At 46.4% G+C, this 20,388-nt stretch overlaps 2 protein-coding genes across 2 annotated transcripts in view; one reads left to right on the forward strand and one right to left on the reverse strand.

The window, feature by feature from the left end:
* Positions 1-8,388, reverse strand: part of LOC119172560 (cysteine dioxygenase type 1) — a 110,266-nt gene extending 101,878 nt beyond the window's left edge. The window contains exon 1 of the mRNA XM_037423719.2: positions 8,137-8,388. Coding sequence (XP_037279616.1) covers positions 8,137-8,324 — 188 coding nt within the window. The 5' untranslated portion in view covers positions 8,325-8,388. The remainder of the gene's footprint in view (positions 1-8,136) is intronic.
* A 687-nt stretch (positions 8,389-9,075) lies between these two features.
* Positions 9,076-20,388, forward strand: part of LOC119172559 (AP-3 complex subunit sigma-2) — a 96,256-nt gene continuing 84,943 nt past the window's right edge. Inside the window, exons 1-3 of the mRNA XM_037423718.2 lie at positions 9,076-9,260; positions 9,387-9,478; positions 10,260-10,371. Coding sequence (XP_037279615.1) covers positions 9,192-9,260; positions 9,387-9,478; positions 10,260-10,371 — 273 coding nt within the window. The 5' untranslated portion in view covers positions 9,076-9,191. The remainder of the gene's footprint in view (positions 9,261-9,386; positions 9,479-10,259; positions 10,372-20,388) is intronic.

The following is a 20,388-nucleotide window of genomic DNA, read 5'->3' on the forward strand; positions in this document are numbered from 1 at the left end:
GATGCAGGTAGCAACGATGCCATTCAGTTATGTGTTGTCACTTCGATGGATAACGACACATTACACCCGAAGTGATAAAAAAAAAAAGAGGATGGCAAGGTTTACGATGACTGTTGACGGCATCTCTTTCAAGTACGACCAAGCGTGAAGGCTCCACATGTGTCACCTTATAATCGCACTCGATCGAGCTGAAGATGAGTAGAGCACACGGCAAAGAAGGTAACTCCACGCGAACAGGTACAAACTTTCAGCTAACCATACTGAAGTAGTTCAGGTTATTTTCCAACGGAATGCGTGCATGTCAGTAGTGATAAATAATATTGCGGTTTAACGTCCTAAAACCTTGATTATGGGGAATGCCGCAGTGGAGAGCTCCGAAAATTTCAACCACATGGGGCGTTCTTTTAAGGTACACCTGTATAAAAGTGAGTACATGCACTTCTCTCATTTCGCCTCCGCTAAAATGGAGGCCGGGATCAAGCCGGCGAATCTCGTGTCCGTGGCCAACCACCGTAACTAGTGGGCCACCACAGCAGTTCGATGAGCATGACGAACCAACTCGCGCAGCAAGGCGTTTCCATCTTGTCCGCGCTGCTTTTCCGCCAATACATGCAAACGTAGCGAAGTATCCGCGTTGCGGCGGGCCTTTGAACAGAAACATTCGCTTCACTTTTTTTTTCTATAACGAGCGGAATTTCTGCAATCAAGTACAGCATTTATAGAGCGAATACACTTCACCAGAGTGCACTCTTCAGTACGTGATGGTGAACAACAAGCGGTGACGAGAGCGTGAGACCGTCACATATGCGAATACAGTTAGACGCCTTCGGCAGATACACAATCCGGCTGAAATGACTGAAAACGTCGCAATTCTACGTCGGACATGTGTGAGAGGCCCCTCAGGAGCCCACTTCTCGCCGACCAGGTCCAGCAGGCCCACGAAGCGGCCGCCAGGTACTCCCTGTCGGTCCCTTCGTGAGAGACGCCCGCTACGCGCGTCCTGCAGGGCTATAATAAAGCTTTTTACATTCCATTCTCGTGCAACCATTCCTCCCAACCTGAGCGACGTGTAGACATCAATTCCCTCCTCGATGCCGTGTTTCAAATTCTTTATTTATCGAATGTGCTCCACAAACGGCAACCCTTCAAGGCGGACATGTAAAACAGATAAAAGGCGCGAGAGAACGCAGAAGGGCAAAAGATGGGCGAGGCCAGTGCGATTAATATAAGACTGGAAGTACACGCATCGCATACGCGGGAGGGCTGCGTGGCTCTATGGTTTAGCTTATGACCATGAGCGATCGCCTAATGACATGGCGTGTATCTATTTACAACGAATGAATGGCGATAAAATTGCTAGAGATTTGTGGCTACTGTATGTCAGGTGTCCAAACACGCACGCAATTCAACGATGTCGTTTTCATTCGCTCTTGTACACCTGTAGTGCACGCTTTGACGCCATGTCTTCAGCAGGTATGGTCATGAGCCATACCGGTTGGCTGTCGAACTGGCTACACATGTGATGCCATTACGCCATGTATGATTACTTACAATAGCAACATGGTATTAAATATCGAAGTACATTGTTTGGTCTTGTTTTTTTTGTTCATATTCATCATATTATTGTGATCTTTCAGCTTTGTATAATCACACACGTGTATTGCTATACCTGTTCGCGCAAATTTTGGTGATGCTATAATGTATGTATGTATGTATGTATGTATGTATGTATGTATGTATGAATGCATGTAAGAAGGAACCTGACAGCCCCGTAGAACACAGCATGGCAACTGTTGCGTTCTCTCAAGATTACATAATTGTCCGCTGCATGCATATTATTTATTAATTATATACAGCTCACGTGCACGCTGAGAGCAAAGCTGCCTGTCGAGTGCGTACACTTCCTTGAAATGTCCAAAAAGTGTATAGCAATGCCACTTTGGCGAATGACGAGAAAGCAGGACAGCGCCCCAGAGAACGTCTCTATAGCGTGCCGCTCTGCACAGGTTAACGAACGGTAAGGGCGACGACAAATGACGGTGTAATGCAGTGCTTTTCGTTCATTTCTTCTCAGCGCCATGATAAGCAGATGCGCCCTTTGACGCTACACGTGCGCCGTGTATACGTTTATGGAGCATAGGTTAATCTCCCTTCCGGATAAGTGTCCTTCCATCGAGTGGCTTTCTTCTTTTTGATGCTTAATCAGAGAGCTGCCGAGGTCGAAGTCAGAAGGTTACGAGGGAGATAACTGAAGCCGGATCGCATATACACTGTCTAGCGAGACGAGTATGCGTGCAGTGTCACTTCTGTCTGATATTAAACTGGCCTTGTCAGAAGAATCCAAGGGCCCCTTTTAACGGGACGCCACACACTTTCTTGGCAAGTGCAATGTTTATATTCGGCGTGCGTATTGTATGTCTTACATAGCAAGTGAAAACCTCCAGACCTGCGCGGAAAGCGCGCTGCAGCACATGTCATAGCGAAAGCTGGAAGAGTCCCCATTTGTAGTCCCGTTAAAAACTCTCTTGGGACTACTAATATACGCTATAGCAGGGTAAATGATAATTTTTGTGGAGTTGGGAATCACCAACTGCACCACTATTCGTGAGTCTACGGAGAAGCGAGGTAACCGCTACACAGTTGCAAGACATCATGTGCACTTAGTTGATGCTGTGGCTGACGACGATGAAGAACTTCGGTTGAGCCTTTTGTAATGCGTTGCAAGTATTCAATAACCCACTAGTTACGCAATTCGTATTGAGTGGCGCGTGGTTGTTCTTTCCTGACGTCATAATTTCTCTAACCATCATACTTTTTGTGTTTTGTGGAAACGTCCACTATGTCAATATTCGCTACTCTGCATGGGGAGAAACGAGTACCCGGTACGCATCTGTGAAGCATTGTGCACTTTGCCGATACTGTGGGGTGGGTCCTATATCCTAAGCATTACTATTAGCCTTGCCCGCATTCACGTTTACGCATATGTCTCCTCAGACGTCTGGCAAAGCAATAACGTTTATTCACCATATAAATATTTATCGATCAGAGGCCTCCCCCATCAACTCTTGCAGGAAAACTCCTGATAAATATATATTATCCTGTCATCTTTCTCAAGAAAAACGCCCTCAATGGCCAGCAACCACTCACAACTCGTATTCAAGGTTGCTACATGAAAATAAGCCAAGCGAAGAAAAGCACCGATTGTGTGAGATATTGGTGTTGTAGAGCGCCGACACCATGCAAGGCCGAAAAAGCCGATTCTATGCTATCGGACTCATGTGTCTCAGCGAGCCAAGGTGAGAAATATTTTGGCGAGTTTGAGTCCGAGTGAGTTCGGCCGAGGAAAATTTTGTCGAGCCTGAGTCCAAGTGAGCCTCAAGTGAAAAATATATTTCATGAGTGAGTCTCAGTGAGCTCAACAATTTTTGGCAACCTGTTACTGTGGCTGATGACGATGAAGAAGTGTGGCTAAGCACTTTGTAATAGTTAGGAAACCTTAAACGGCCCACTAGTTACGCGATTCGGATTGTGTGACGTCCAGTCGTTCTTTTACGGCATACTACCGCGACATATCACGTATGCTAACGCGATTCATTTCCCAACATGGCACATGCATTTTTTTTTTTTCGGGAGGGAGTATTTAGCACCGGCGTGGCGTGGTTCTGAGACAGAATACCTGTGTGCCACACAGAGGGCCCGTGTTCTAATTCAATTCTATTTTGCATATTTGATCATTTCGCATTTTTTTCTCATTTCGCGAGATAGCGGCTACGGACACCGGCGGCGGTCGCGGACATCTAGTTATTGCGCTTTCGCAACAGCTTTCACTGTAAAAGGTGATTACAAATCGCGGCAGGGATAGTGCAGTATAGCAATAGGCGCGGCAACAGCCAAGCTTAAGGGCAGACGCTCGCGTCGCGTCTGCCTAGCTCGAGTCCGGCCTTTGTTCGGATGACGATCTCGTGATGATGAACTTTGCGCTTGTACAGTCACGGAAAAATGAAGCGCGAACAGTTTCCGAAAACGAGAGCTGGAGAGCGCTATCTCGCACCGGCATAAACGAGAAAATGCGTCTTAATTCGCCTAACTTGTTTACATTTCAATTGTCTGTGGCTGTGCATTTCCAGACCTACATATAATTACGTGGGTGGCGCTCTGCGCCAGCGTCAACACCCGCAAGGAACACTCGAAGGGGTGAAAAATGTAAACACCATGTTGTAGCAGCTGTTGTAGAAGTAATTTCATTATGTGTTAGATTCTCGCTTTTGTAACAGAAAGTTTTGAATAAGCAGATGAGAGAAAGACAACGCAGGTCTTGTAAGTCTGAAATCACTTTGCAGTATGGTTTAAAAACAGCGTAAATCCGTGTGCATTTAGGAAGATCTTTAAGAGAGACTTTCTCATCAAGAGATCTCTTGATCACTTACAAAGTCATGCAATGTAACTAGTGACTAAAATGCTCGCAACAATGGCAGAAGTAAAACGATCGCTCAGGGACGGAAGGTGTAACCCTAATTACCCAGCATGCAACGATGGCATGCATGCACGGGTGCTTTTTTGAAAGGTGCTCTAGGCTTTCGAGTGTTTTAATAACCACTGTTTCAATACTGCTATCTATAGTAACCCGCTAGACTGATCGACATCAAGGAAAGATTATTTCTCTCGGTTGTACTTTGTCGGCGACTTCTATGAGCGCCAGCAGGATGTTGTCTGTAGGGGTGCAAGCTCGGGTTGCATCACGGCCGGGGGAGGGGCCAGCTCTGGTGTAGATTGAGCGCCCCTTTTGCACCCCCCTGCCGATGCCCATGGTGAATTTGTCAATTTACGCAGTAACAGTGCAATGAACATAAATTGTCTTTACTCTGTGCTGGCATCTGGTGAGGCCTATTCTTCACAACTGCAATTATGCACATTGCATGGAATCGCAATATTGAACGAAGGTGCAGACGATGCGCCCCACTATATAGTAACCATTGCCAAGAAAAACAGGCACAAGTGTCCCAATTGGTCGAGAAGGGGGGGGGGGGGTTGAGGCAGCGAAGGGGAAGCGAAGTGGGTCGGAGCCGGACTAGGTGTACTGTGCATCAAAACTGACGTACAGAAAAATTACATGTGCTGATTGTTGCGATCAAGATTCGAAGGTTTGCCTTAGTACAAGGTTCGGCCAGGTAATACTACTTGTGCAGAGCAAAACTAAGCTGCTATTCTGTAGATGCAGAGGTGTACATGGGGCCCAGATAAGCCGATTATTTTCGCTCTCGCGTGACTGACGTTGGAGTATACAAAGCAGCAAGCGTTGACTTTTTACAATTGCTAGCAAAAGGTGCAGATATGGAGCAATTATTTACATAATGAGGCTTTTGGAGTAGCATACGCGTGGCACCGTCAGCTCTTTGGGGCACCTTTTCACTGTAGTAGTAGCAACTCGATGAACCACACGGTCCCCGAAACCATTCCGAAATTTCTTTTTTTTCCAACGCGACACGGGCGCGTGACGGGGAGGGGGGTCATGCGCCGACCGATAAGCGTGACCAAGGAGATGGCGAGGCGATAAGCCCCCTTCAAGAAGCACGCTTACACAGCAAGAATCGGATATTCCCTACAGCAGTATTGGTCACCTGCCGCACGAGGTAGCTTTGCGGTTTTACGGTGTTGCGCTGCATAGCACGAATGCACGGGTTTGATTCCCTGGCACGGGCACCGCATTTCAACGGAAGCGAAAGACAAAACTGCCCGTGAATTTAATCACCTGCCACTTCGGCGCCCTTGTCTCCCGCAACGGCTTTCATCATAAACCAGCGCGGTTTTGGCCCGAAAAGTCCCACTATCAATAATATATAAGTAGAAGCGGTATCTGCACTTTGTGAGTACTGCGCATGTTTCGGCGAACCAGGGCACGCCTTCGAAAAATTTGAGCAACCGTTAAGGTTTGAATTATCGTAAGAAATCACGTTGCTCAGCTTTCGTCAAGCCAAGTTCCCTAGTCCATGGACACTTGATTTAAAAAAAGTAGCATGTAGCAGACAATGAACGCGATCCATTTTTGCCAATAAGAACTAGTTTTCTCGTCCTCGTTTTTTTTTTTCTTCCGAGGAAGCACAACGATTAATTATGCTGTCTTCATCGCAGTAACGTGTGGCATTCTACGAAGTATACACGATGGGGGATATCCGAACACGTAGCAGAGATGTACAGCCCGACTTGTTCGCGGCTTCTGAAAGCTTGCCGCTCTTTTGAATGTCTTTTCTTTTCCTTTTCTTATTAATGTGTGAAACCCGGTAAAGGCGTCGTGTACGCAAGTAGTAGCAGCACTCCGCAATCGTCAGTTTGATATCATGCACCGCGCAGACATTCCTCTTTTTTCCACCAAGCAAATCGGCGCGTATACGCAGGAATCTCCCGAGTGCATCACAACAAGGCGCAGGTGCATGGAATGAAATGAGTATATAAGAAGGTGCGAAATGTGTCTGCCAAGCGTCTGTTGCATAACTTTTCTTCTTTTATCTGCCATCCCTGTTGAAAACACAGTACTAGCTGCGACTCGGATATGTTGGTTCTTCTTAAGTACGAGCGCAGACGGAGGCGTACATTTATTTTTTCTTTTATTTTTACAAGAGCGGCATCGATGCTCGGTCAAGGCACAAAGTACGAAGCGGTCATATCTCGTAAAAAAAAAAAAAAAAGAGGGAACTCAATTACCAAATGTTCCATCCCAGCAATGGACAAACTAGCTTAAAAAAATAAACGCGCATAGATAAATTCAGCTACAGGTTTTTTTTTTTTTTTTTTTGAGACATATTTCTACTGCTCATAAGGAGAACGGAAAGGAGAGGCTGTACTTTTTTGCAGGCTCGTAGCCAGGAATTTTTTCCTGGTCGAAAGTGGGGCACTTTGAACATTTTAATGAAACACCTGTTTATATTCGGTAAAAGACTTCCGACTTCTGGTCAGTGGTAGAAGGGTCTGTCTGCTTGCGGAACGAGTACCCACAACACCGAGCACGAGGCCGGTGTACAACATTAACCGTCACGGCGGTACTGGGATTCGAACGCAGTGCCTCCCCCGTACAGTGGAAGCTCTAACCAGCACTGCGGTTGAGCATAGCCAAGCCTCGAGAGGAAGGGGGAGCGAATCTTCGACCCTTCCGATCACTTAGGCCGTACATTCATACATTGGTGCAGCCGCTAAGTTATCTCATGGATCCGTGCAATCAATTATTTGCTGCGCAAGATGTCTTTTGGCACAGTCACGTATTTTGCTACATTTCACTATCTCGACCCTCCCCCTTTAATATTTATCTCACTAGCTTGGGTCCAGGGTAAAATTGAATGTGAACACAATAAATATAATGCGAAGTTATCACAGTCAGCAATGGCAATGTCTGCGCGAAATTTCGCAGCGAAGCACTTCATTTAATGTCAACGGCGGCAAATACCATGAATGACGTCACAGGCAAGGAAGACTATAGAAGCAAGGTAAACACCACGACTGCAAATCATGCCCCGAAGCGGACGCGCTTGGACAGGAAAACAAAGTAGTTCTACAATGCATGTATTTAAGGAACTGAGCCCAGCTACTCAAGAAAAACGCTTGTTTGTACAAAATGATAAATGGGGACTGATACTAGACCAAATCAGGGACCGCAATTATGCATCTGCATTTGCCATCTCCTCTAAGATAACTGCTTTGGCCACGCAGCAGTCAGCTGTTTTCAGGTATGCATGCATGGGCCATAGGCACGCATAAGTCTCACGCACACACATATAAAAAAAACATGCGCACATACAGCGGGATCGGACAAATTTCTTCTTCGTAATAATTAATATACTCGCTACGCCCTTGAAGCATGCACTGGTATTTCCGAGAAAAACCGCTAAGGAAGTGCTCGAATTCATAATGGGCTCTAGAGGAAACGAAACTAAATTGATTGTCACGTGTCAAGCAATACATCCTAGACGACAAAGTGCACGCGCAGGTGCGACAATGGTCTGTAAAGAGGAAGTGGTGATCTACTTAAGGAGCCGAATTAACTAAACGCGCACAAACCGGTCTAGATAACGAGAACCAACCAGCGTGCGCCGGTCTTGTTTGTGCAGCTAAGACAGGCGCGTTGCTTTTGCGACATCGGCTGCTCACCTGTGCCTGTCAAATTTGGCGTACTGCTGCCACTCCTTGGGGTTGCTCCGGTACGATGACATGAGCTCGTGCACGTACTCGACGTTGATGTGGTCATCCTCGAAGACGCGGTGCAGCTGGTTGATTAGGTCCTTAAGGGAGGCCGCGCACGGCGGCTTGGGCGAATTTGCCACGGTCCTCGGTTCCATCGGAACACCACCACACGCCACGCGTGTTGCCGCCGGGCGATTTTGAGCGCTTCTGATAGGCGCACATTTTTTTAAAGGGCAGCGCTGCCGCGTGCACTCGACGCGAACGTGACGTTTGTTACAGCTTGTGTTGTGAGAACCAATCACACGCTGAGCGAACATCGCGCGCGCGTCTTCTTCGCCAGTTTCGGTTTCGATGCACCAGCTGCCGGCAAAGTTTGTGGGATATGACGCTTTGTTTCGTTTACCACAAGGGCTAGAAAAGAAGATAAAAGTAAACCAATGTGCAGTGCTCTTACATTCGCATGTAGGTTGACATGCAGCGTTAGTCTAGGCCACAAAAGTTCTCCACAACACTAATTTTTCCTCCATGAACAACATAGTAAACGGCCATCATGTACCTTTTGCTTGGAAAAACTTGGCACAGATATGTTTTTGTGTTTGCTTCTGTTGTACTTACGACACCCCTCGTTAGGCGAAACTGTTTAAGCACTGAAATTTCCATGTTTGTAAATTGCAATAAAAGCACTGAGAAGAATGTGTAAGCGCTAAAGCTCTTGGTACACTATAACTATATTTTATGCGACATAAGGCTTATTTACTTATATTAGAGGTGCTTAGTCAGCACAGTTTATGGTATCCCTTTCACTAAAGCAAAACAAAACTATAACTATAGTTCAGACACGGAGATTTGGTTTCGAGAAAATGGCATCGTAGAAATGCCTACGTTACGGCTACGTAGACTCCTAAGAAGTCGTTGATAGCCGGCGCTTGGTAAACAAAAAGCATGTGACAACGTATGCACGATCGCCGTTTTTTCTGCACTTAGGTTTCCTCCTAGTTATTCGCCTTTGTACACTTTGCAAGATGATCAAAGCGATCCTAATATTTAATCAGTATGGAAAGGTTAGGCTGACTAAGTTCTACGAACGCATCGTGAGTACGATTCTCGTGCGGGCGCGGGGGGCGGGTTGCAGCTGTGATACGTTAATTTTTGTGTCATCTACACACTCGCTGCTTCATTCATTATTTCTTCTTTTTTTTTTCTGTTCCCACTTGCAGCACGAGGAGGAGCAACAGCACATTATACGCCAGGTTTTTCAGCTCGTTTCCAGGCGAGGTGAAGACGTTTGCAACTTCCTCGAAGGTGGAGAGTAGGTCATCTACTAAATAGCATTATTTGTGTAACAAGTAAATTCGCTCAATGTGGAGCAGGCGTGGTGTTGTGAGTGTAACGATTTAGCTGATGTGCAAACGGGTTGCCATGGACACGCTCGCCCGAAGCGCAGAACGACGTGGCCACACTGAACGCGAAGTTCAGTGTAGTCGCGCCGCTTGTTGTCGGCGCTGTCCTCGAACCATGAAATTTGAACCTCTACGAAGGATACGACTAATAAGTAGTTTACACCGGAAGAGCATATTGAAGCGTCGCTTTGTCACCTTCTAGCTCGCTATTTGTAATGCTTCGCCGTTTTTTCGCCCCATAAATTAAACTGATACATACCAACTCAATTTTTTGAGCTCACGATAGTCTGGCAGTAGCACTTCTTAAAGCAATTCGCTGTTGTGAAACTTACTGTGTCTTTGAACGTTTTACGCGAGCACCCTACCATGTCGACAAAAAAGAGAACAGTCTCATCCCAATTTCTGGCTATAAAAAGGAAGTGTTAGATCTAGCCTAGTTGTCATTCTAATCTAAAAACTTCTTGAGTGGAAATTCACTTTAGAACATTTTAAAATGTTACTACATAGGCTGCACACTAAGTTAGCTGCGTTTGAGTGCGAAGATGTGTTGTACATTTGCTGTTTGGGTCGTTAGGAAGCGATAATAGGTGACAAACATGCAGTAATAGTATCTTCACGTCATTTTTGTTCCATCCTTGCGAAAGCGTAGCGTCAGTGGCATAACTGATACCTCTGTTCGCTGGTTTTCAGTCTCGTTAAAAACTCGGACTACAAGATTATCTACCGCCGCTATGCTACCCTGTACATAGTATTCTGCGCTGATTCCAGTGAGAGTGAGCTGGGGATACTGGATTTGATTCAGGTACGTGGTCATTTGCTGTTTCCTGCTGCGCTGCTCAGCCATCCAAATCGCCCGAAGCTAAATAATTCTTTTTCCACTCCCCCCAAAAAAAAGCTGGCTCCCATGGACGCTTTGTTCCTTGCAGAAGATTTTGAGAAAAAAAAATATTGCCAAAAATTATAAGGTACAGCAGTCACAATTTAAGGGGAAGGAGGGAAAATGCAAGCACACCCATGTACGTTGATCTAGGTGCATTTTAATGAACCCCTGGTCGTAAAAGCTCGTTTGATGTCCCCAACGACAGCATACTTCAATATGATAGTGCGACGTGGTCCTTTTTGTGTACCTATGTAACTAGTCTGTGGCACCTAGTACAACCACACTTCTTTTCACAAAGCACGCACGAATGTCTCGTAACCTTTCTGATTATTTTAGAATCTTCAGATTTTCTTGGGTGCATAAACACTAGCAGTTCGGTTTATTCCATAACTAGCAGACCTGCCAGGGATAATATTTGAACATTTGATGATGCATGCGTTAATGCTAGTGCACCTAACGGCAGATCAGTTTACTCGACAGCTCACAGCTGCCCTACCCACTGTTAGTGTACATTGTGGATCGTTTGCACAATGTCTTTTCATTTACTGGACACAGGTATGCCCAAATAAAGCCTTTTGTATGTGCCAATATCGCCACAGCCCTCCTCACCATTGTAACGACGTGACAATATTGTGGGCTTTGGCACTGGAAACCCCAGAAATTATTACCTTGAAATTGATAAGCAATGTATTCTACTGTGCTGAAATCTTTTTTAAAAAGACAGATGGTTCTGCTGGCCCAAAAAAGAATGCGTATTCACTCTTCCCGCAACACTCCAGTAAACCTAAATGCGATTATTGTGGACTGTCATTTGTCTGGTTGGGGAAAATGTTTTCCATTCTAAAGTGGCATCAGCCAAAGTTTAGGGCAGCCCCCATAGTTTCTGACACTTCTGGATTAGTTTGGTTCATGTCTTTGCAGGCTAAGTAAAATTATATGTAGCGTTCCTTCCATGATGCAAGAATCAAATGTGCAAATAATACTGTTTTTCATGCACCACATTGCATATTAATGAGCTCAATATGTAAGCAAGAGCATTTTGGCCATTATTCTGTTTTGATGATGCATTAGACTTCCCAGTCTTTCAATCGTTCGACATGCTCTGTGATTTTCTCTTTGAAGAGATAGCACTGTGCGAGTGCAACATTAAAATTTCATTTTCTGGATGTGCAGTGGTTTTGTATTGGATGTGCAGGGGTTATGTATTGTATCATTTGTGTCATATTGTGTTACTATCATCACATGCACAAGTGCACCTTAATTTCACATGGACTAGTGTGGATTACACAGGCATAATAAACTTGCTGTTCTTGCTACCCACTCAGTGCTTTGAAGTTATTCCCATAGTGCATAGGTTTTGTGAACAGTGTAGAGAGGCCCTGCAACACTAGTCATCGGATGGCTTCATTAAAAAAATACTAGCATACCCACGGAGTGAGTGATGATGACTGGGGCGAAGCGCTGGAGGGTTTCATCCCTAAACTGTGAACCATCAGCGAATATGCCCCACTACATCATCAAAGACATCACAAACATTGTATATGTTTATACAGTGAAAATTTATTATTCTTAAGTGGAAGCTGTAGGTCGCTTCCGTACCCCCTTCGTTATAACCGCTTTATTTATGGTGAAATGGTGGACCAGTGGTGGGACGTTGTGGAATGTTTGCAAGGACAAAGTAGTGGGCAGTTTGCAACAGTGAAACTATAGGCGGTCTCATACAAACAAAGCATGAACACAGTGGGGCAATTCATATTGGCTACTTCTCAACAGTATTCTTTATGGTCGGTGAAGTAGTCAATTGGTGATGGGGTGTAGCGGTATGTTTGCAAGGACGGAGTAGTGGGCAGTTTGCAAAGGTGGTACTATAGGCGGTCACGTACATACATACAAGGGATGGACAGACCCACACTATTTGGAGCTTCGTCCCTAAAAACCTTGTGGCTTCATGAAGCGACTACCTTAAAGATTTTTAGAATCCGTCAAGTACGAGTGAACTTTAAGAGATTTCTCGTGCGTGTTAAGCCCTTTCTCCTTTAAATCTCACGAGTGCGCTGAGAGCTATTAAAAAAGGGGGATGACAAGAGGGCTGTAGGATGCTTCCCTTCATCAGTGCACATCATGGAGTTTCATGCAATAATACCTAGAGGAGAATCTGGCGCTAATGTCTATGTGGGCTCTTTCAGCGTCACTTGTACCGTCGTGGGTATTATGGCAAGTACAGACTTTGGATCTGCTTTGGATGGATAAGGTTCTTGAGATTCGCAGCACTTTTACACCAAGTGATATCAAGTGATATGAAGACATAACGAAGTAATAAGAAGTTATTTTCAGTGTAAACCTGCTTCATTCGTTTGTACATAAAACTTACTGCAAAAAGATTTCTTGGCCATGAGATGGAAGTAAAATCTGGACATATTTTACTACCAGGGTATGCATTGCTCTGCCATTGCATTCCAAATTCGCCATCAAGATATAATGAATTGTTTTGAATGCGAAGCATTTTTTAGCGAACTTCCGCGGCATTGAGCGTATCTATTTATCTATCTATCTAGCCGCCTACAACTTTTAGCTCTCCTGGCTGTTTGGATAATGGTATCGATACCAAACTTCATATGGGATTACATGACTGTATGAAGAACATAATTGACTAGTCACAACATGAAAATCATGACATGTATGTCATCAATGTCATGATTTACATTTTATGGTCTTGTAGCTCTTGCGGTGGTTTTGTTCACATGGCATGTTGCAAAATTGGTATCGTATGACATGATTGCAGGGTGAACACAAGCGACAGACCCTAACATGAAAATCATCACATGCGTGTCATGTAACAACATGACTACATGCCATGCTCATGGTGCCATAATAATACCATACCATAATACTCATAATGCCAAATTTGGTATTACAGTACGTGAATGGATGACGAAGGTATGTGACTGGTGCAAACATGATTATCATAAAATGCGTGTCATGTAACAGCAAGACTACGTGCCACTCCCATGATGTGCTGGCGGCCGTTTCCCTAGCTTCACTTATACCAAATTCAGTATTACACAACGGGAAAGGACGACATAGGTAAATGACACATCCAGACATGATAATCACGACATGCGTGTCATTACAACATGGCTACATGCCACACTCATTGTCGTGGACGCAGCCACAAGGAGATGGCGCTATGCGTACCGCATCACGTGACATGCGGGAGGATTCGGCAGATCGCTGGCGCGAGGGTGTGTGACTGTGTCTGTCGAGCTAACATGTAGCCGCGCTAGCACGCATGGTTTAATCGAATCCTTTAACCATTTAACAGTTGTCGTTATCCGTCGGCTTGTTCATGTTCTCAGTTCCCGACCACGACATGGTGGCAGCGGTGGGATACGTGGAAGACACGACAACGCTGTGAAGAGGGCACCGGACAAGTAGGCCTAACAAACGCCGGCATCGAACACGGAACTTTGCAGCACCCATGGTAACGCCTACAGTGCCCACAGCTCAGCCTGCAACCCCGCTCAACCCTTTTGTCGTCGAACCGCCGGAAGAGCTCGAACTTCGGCGACCCGATGAGTGGAAGCGGTGGTCTACACAATGGGAAAGGTACCGCGTCATCTCAGGTTTGAAGAAACAAGACGACGAAACCCTGGTGAACACACTCATTTACGCGATGGGCCGTGAAGCAGAAGATGTCCTGGCGTCGCTCAAACTTTCTGACGCTGAGAAACTCAACTACATCGCGGTAACACGAGCGTTCGCGAAACATTTGGTGCCGCGGACGAACGTGATATACGAGCGGGCGAAGTTCAACAGCCGGAAGCATGAAGCGCATGAGTCAGTCGACGTGTTCGTAACCGAACTCTACCGACTGGCCGAAACCTGCGAGTACAGAGATCTCAAAGAAGAATTGATCCGCGACAGGCTCGGGGTCGGCCTTGCAGACACGCAGCTAAGCAAGAAGCTGCAACTTAACGCCAAGCTGACTCTTGAAGCCGCCGTCACCGCTGCATGCAACTCTGAAACGATCAAGCTGCAGCAAAAAGATTTACGGCCGCAGCAACAGGCGCCTGCAGCTGTTGACGCCATGCGTGGATGTTCGAAGAGCAAAGGAAAGCCAAATCAGCGCTCTCAAAAAACACAGCACGACCAAACTGTGCCGACGTGCAACATAGTGCATAATGGTGTGGCTCAACAACGCACCCACCATTATGCACTATGTGCCCGGCAAACGGGAAAATATGCAGTGGCTGTGGGAAAAAGGGACACTTTGCTGCCGTGTGCTTATCTGCCTCTGCGAGGAAGAAAAAGAGCACCCACCAAGCTGTTTTGGAAGAGGTTTACTTGGGTCAATGGACCGACCAACGGGACTCTGGACCGTGGAGGACTGATGTTACAGTAAATGGCTTGCCAATGAAGTTCAAAGTAGACACTGGTGCAGATGTTACCGCTATACCTACAAGTCTCTACAACGAACAAGTCATGGGCAACCTGAAGCAGGCCAAGAAACGGCTGCTAGGACCCGGCCGGACCAAAATCGCAACAATAGGTCTGTTTAGCGCAACCTTGTGCTGGAATGGCCGAGAGTGTCAAGAAGAAATTTACGTGATCGACAAGTTACACGATGCACTTCTCGAATGTCCAGCAATCAAATCATTGGATATCCTTCCAAGCCTCCTCGAAGTCACAGCGTCAACAAGCAAGGTCAGTGACCCTGCTAACATTCTCTGCCACTACTCCAACTTGACTGCAGGCCTGGGCCTTCTCAAGACAGAATACAAGATAATATTACTCCCCGATGCCAAGCCGAGTGCTATTACGTATCCGCGGCGAGTACCCCTACTTATGCTTCCTAGTGTCAAACGTGAGTTGGAGAGAATGGAGAACCTCGGCGTCATCATAAAGGTCGACGAGGCCACAGAGTGGTGCGCACCTATGGTAGTCGCGAAAAAGAAAGGAGGCGAGCTTTGAATCTGTGTCGACTTCGGAGGGTTAAACAAGAACATTCTGCGGGAACGAGTCGTAATGCCCACTGTCGACGAATGTTTGGCCAGACTTGCCGGAGCTACATGGTTCAGCAAGCTTGATGCAAGGGGTGGTTATTGGCAAGCTTCGCTAGCACCCGTGTCCCAGAAGTACACTACATTTCTGACACCATTCGGCAGGTTTCAGTTTCTCCGATTGCCCTTTGGAATTTCGACAGCACCCGAGTTTTTCCAGAGAGAAATGCTAAGAGTTCTAGAAGGCATCGAATGCCAAGCATGTCTACAAGACGACTATATAGTCTTTGGCCCTTCAAGGAAAGAACATGACGCACGACTGCACAAAGTACTGCAGCGCCTGCAAGAAGCTGGCATCACCTCGAACGCAGAAAAATGCGAACTACATCAGCAGTCTCTGAGATTCCTGGGACACATCGTGTCGGCGAACGGTATCAGTGCCGACCCTGAAATGGTCAACGCACTGTGTCACCTAGCAGAGCCTACAGATGTAACAGAGGTGAGGTCCTTCTTGGGAATGGCCAATCATTTGGCCAAGTTTCTCCCAGGGCTTTCGCAGCTCACAAAACCGTTGCGTGACTTGCTTCACAGCGACGCCGAATGATGCTGGGACAAGCCACAGCAAAAAACTTCAACGCTGTCAAGAAAGCATTGGCAACGACTCCAGTGCTTACTCACTACGACCCTTGTAGTCATCACACTGTGTCGGCGGATGCATCATCGTACGGTCTTGGAGCAGTCCTTCAAGAGACAGTGGGTCGGAGGCTTCCAGTTGCCTATGCCTCAAGATCCCTCTCTGACACGGAGACGCGATATGCACAAATAGAGAAAGAAGCACTGGCAGTAACATGGGCCTGCGAGCATTTCCGCTCCTATCTGCTTGGTCTGCAGTTTCACGTGGAAACTGATCACGAGCCACTGTTGCCACTGCTGTCATTAAGCCGCCTGGACGAACTTAGCCCCCGTCTGCAACGGTTCCGTATGAGACTCCTCGAGTTTGATTACACCATTGCCCACATCCCAGGCAAGGAAAAGCATACAGCCGATGTGCTCTCAAGGAAACCGCAGAAGGAAACGAACAACAGCAGCCCAAAGAGCCTCAGCAAGGTCATCGTAGAACGTGAAATTCTCGCAATGAAACTTCTGCCAGCTTCCCACGATATGCTAGAAAAGATAAAGGCAGCACAAGAGAATGATCCTGTTCTAGCAAGAGTTAGGGACTACTGCATGACGTCGTGGCCCAAAAAAGTGGCACTACCTCCGGACGTGCAGAAGTATTCAGAATTTGCCCATGAACTGACACAAGTGGATGGAATTTCGCTCAAAGGCAACCACATTGTAATTCCACCAAGCATGCAAAGTGGTGTGCTAGAACACTTGCATGCCGGTCATCAGGGCGTTGGGAGATGTAGGGCTCGAGCCACTCAATCGGTGTGGTGGCCAGGCATTAACCAGCTCATGCAAAGTTATGTGTCAAGATGCCCTGTCTGTCAACAACACTGTAAACCACACGCCGAGCCCATGATACTTTCCCCACCTCCCAAACACCCATGGGAAGCAATAGGAATCGATCTCTTCTGTGTGGATGGAGTCAACTACCTCATGGTTGTGGACTACTACTCACGTCTTTGAAATCAAGAAGTTTAAGCGTACCACCACAGATAACATAACTCAAGCACTGAGTCAGATCTTCACGCACTTTGGGGCACCGGCTATCATACGATCAAACATTGGCCCTCAGTTTGCTTCGGCACAGTTCAAAGCGTTTGTCAAGCAATGGGGATCAAGTCACGTAACCAGCAGCCCCTATTCTTCAGAGCAACGGCGCGGCAGAAAGAACAGTTCAGACTGCTAAACAGCTGATCAAGAAATCACCAAACATCCACAAGGCTCTGCTCGCGCATAGAGACACGCCAGGGAAAGAAGGATTCACACCAGCGGAACTCCTCATGGGAAGGCGCCTAAGAACTGACGTGCCCGTGGCATCACACATGCTGAGGCCACGGTGGAGCACTGTAGAATTTACAAAACGAAACGAAGCCTACAGGATCAGGCAGGGTCAACAATATAACCGGAGACATAGGACCTTAGCAAGAGATCCCATTCAACCGCAGACAGCCATCCGCATTCTGTCTGCTGCTCCAATAACAGGGACCGTCATTGGGCCAGCTCACACGCCTCGTTCGTATGTGGTGAGCACACCTGGAGGTCTCACAAGACGCACCAGCAAACATCTCCAGCCGCTACAACCTGTGGCGACAACAAGAAGTGGACGAACCGTGAGAGCTCCGAGTCGGCTTGACTTGTGACGAGCAGGAGGGCCACTTCAAGGAAGAGGAGGTGTCGTGGACGCAGCCACAAGGAGATGGCGCTATGCGTACCGCATCACGTGACGTGCGGGAGGATTCGGCAGAAGATCGCTGGCGCGAGGATGTGTGACTGTGTCTGTCGAGCTAATATGTAGCCGCGCTAGCACGCACGGTTTAATCCAATCCTTTAACCATTAAACAGTTGTCCTTATCCGTCAGCTCGTTCGTGTTCTCAGTTCCCGACCACGACACTCATGATGTGCTCGCGGCCATTTCGCTAGCTTCACATATGCCAAATTTGATATTACGTGACGCCAATAGATGACTAAGGTATGTGAGTAGTGCAAACATAATAATCATGAGGTGCGTGTCATGCGAGAACATGACTACATGCCACAGTCAAGGCACCAATACATTTCGACATGACGTGGTGCGCTTGCTCGCTGGCGTTGATTTCGTTGGGTCACGCCAGTGTTGCCACGGGAGGCGCTGGTCCTGCCATGTACTTGCAAGCGCGTGCTGCGCTGCGTTGCTTTGACGCATGCGCGTTTCAGCGTGTCCCTTCCTCACGAAAAGAGGAAGATGCAGTGTTGTCTGGGAAACGCATCAGCGCGAAATGCAGAATGTCGCATTTCGCGCCGGTTGCCATCGAGCCGCGTCAACGAACGCTGCTCGGGTCTAGCGTCAGACTATAGAGTACTCGCGTTTTGCTAACGTGGCGTCGCTGTGTCCAGCGTGCGTGCGCGTGAACGCTACGTTGGAGTATAATGGGCCCTTCATGATGCGCTCGTGGCCGTTTGGCGAGCTCCACATATACCAAATTTGGTGTTACGTGACGTCAATGAATGACAAAACACATGACTAGTGCAAACATGATAATCCTGACACGCGTATCATGTAAGAACATGACAACATACCATGCTAATAGCGTGTTTGCGGCCGTTTCGCAAGCTGCACATATAGTAAATTTGGTATCACGGGACGTCAATAGATGACGAAAGTAAACGACACATCAAAACATGATAATTAATCATGACACGGAAGTCATGTAGGCATCATGTACCTCCACCTCGTAACATTGTGCTGATTTTAAAGTGACATATCAACATTTCTCATTCATGCTTTGCATATCATTGACTCCCATTGTACATGAGATCTGCCAATTTTTTTTTTACAACAGTTCAAAACAAAGAATCTTGGTTTTCCCTCGAAAGTACGCATTATCTATTTATACTAGTAAAAGCACAGTATCAAGTGACAAACACTTAATGTTTCGTCTGCTGCAATGCCAGGTGCGTCTGTCCAAGCAGTCTGTCCCCAATGCTTCTCTAGCTTTGTTGTGAAGTCGAGTCAGAGGAGCGTGACGGCATCTACTTGGCTTCGTCATCATTTTGCAATCAATTAAAATGAGTTTCGCAAAGAAGTGATTATGAAAAAACATGAACACGATGTAATATTCTGCACTTTCTTGGGAAGCTGCATCTGTGCGCATTGGTGAGTAAATGGCGTTTCGCTTAAACAGTCAACTACAACTTGTAAAGCTCGCACGTTGCAGAAAATTAAGAGACCTGGCAGTATTCAGCTTCTTTGACCAGCGAAGGTGCTGTCAGTGTTTTGCACTTTACCCCACTACCCACTCTGTGCAATGAACGAAATTGAAACTGTTGGAAAAGGTCCGTAATCAGTTCGCTAGCTAACGCAATCCAATTCAAAGCCTGTAGTTTCCTTAGTTCCCATTGGGGTACACTATCGCAGTGCGAGATTTCTCTCTAGGGGCACATAAGACCCTGAGTGCTTTTTCCTTTTCTCTTCAAGCAGGTGGCTTGCTTTGAGTGTGATCACCAGTGCACACACTGGCATGTGGTGGCCTGCCATGCGGTTGATGGTAACTACGCAGTTCACGATGCTCAAATCAGTCAGTGGCAGTGGACTTAGTCTTAATGGAGTTACAGTGGACTCAGTAAATGGAAATCACCTAAACGGAACTGCTCCTTAAATGGAACAGCTGTCTCTGATATGACTGGCTTCTTACCTTAATGCTGCAACCTAGTTTGTTTCTCAGTAAGTGGAACTTCTGTTAAAAAAAAAAAAATATTTTCTTGGTCCCTTCAGGTTTTATTTATTTATTTATTATTTTATTCATTCAATACTGTGGGCTTTATCAGACCTGTGCAGGAGAGGGTGTACAAAGTAAATAAGACCTCACATGGTGGAAGGCAAAAAGAACAGGAAAATGTGTAACACAAAGCAACCACAGCAATATCAGTATAAGAACTATGAATGAGCAATGCATATACGTGGTCTGTTAGAGAAGTATCCAACATTACCTTTTATTTTTTTTCGTGAGCACTTGATGGATTTAAAACAATTGCACTTGCATCACCCGACCTTGAACCTTCGTGTGCATGCGTGAATTTTTTCCCGCCTACCAATAGCGTCAGTCACTGGGAACAGCATTTCAGTGAGGTAATGTGCAGTGCCCTCGTTGGTTTTTTATTGCAAGGTAAATGATGGAGGGACACTAATAGCACTACTGCATCAAATTTTGCTGGAAACTGGACGACAGCCAAGTTCAAACCATTGGGAAAATCAAGACAGCTTTCAGTGTGCAGCTATGAGTCGCTCGCAGA

Source organism: Rhipicephalus microplus, chromosome 4 (assembly GCF_043290135.1).
Source record: "Rhipicephalus microplus isolate Deutch F79 chromosome 4, USDA_Rmic, whole genome shotgun sequence".
Lineage (NCBI taxonomy): Eukaryota > Metazoa > Arthropoda > Arachnida > Ixodida > Ixodidae > Rhipicephalus > Rhipicephalus microplus.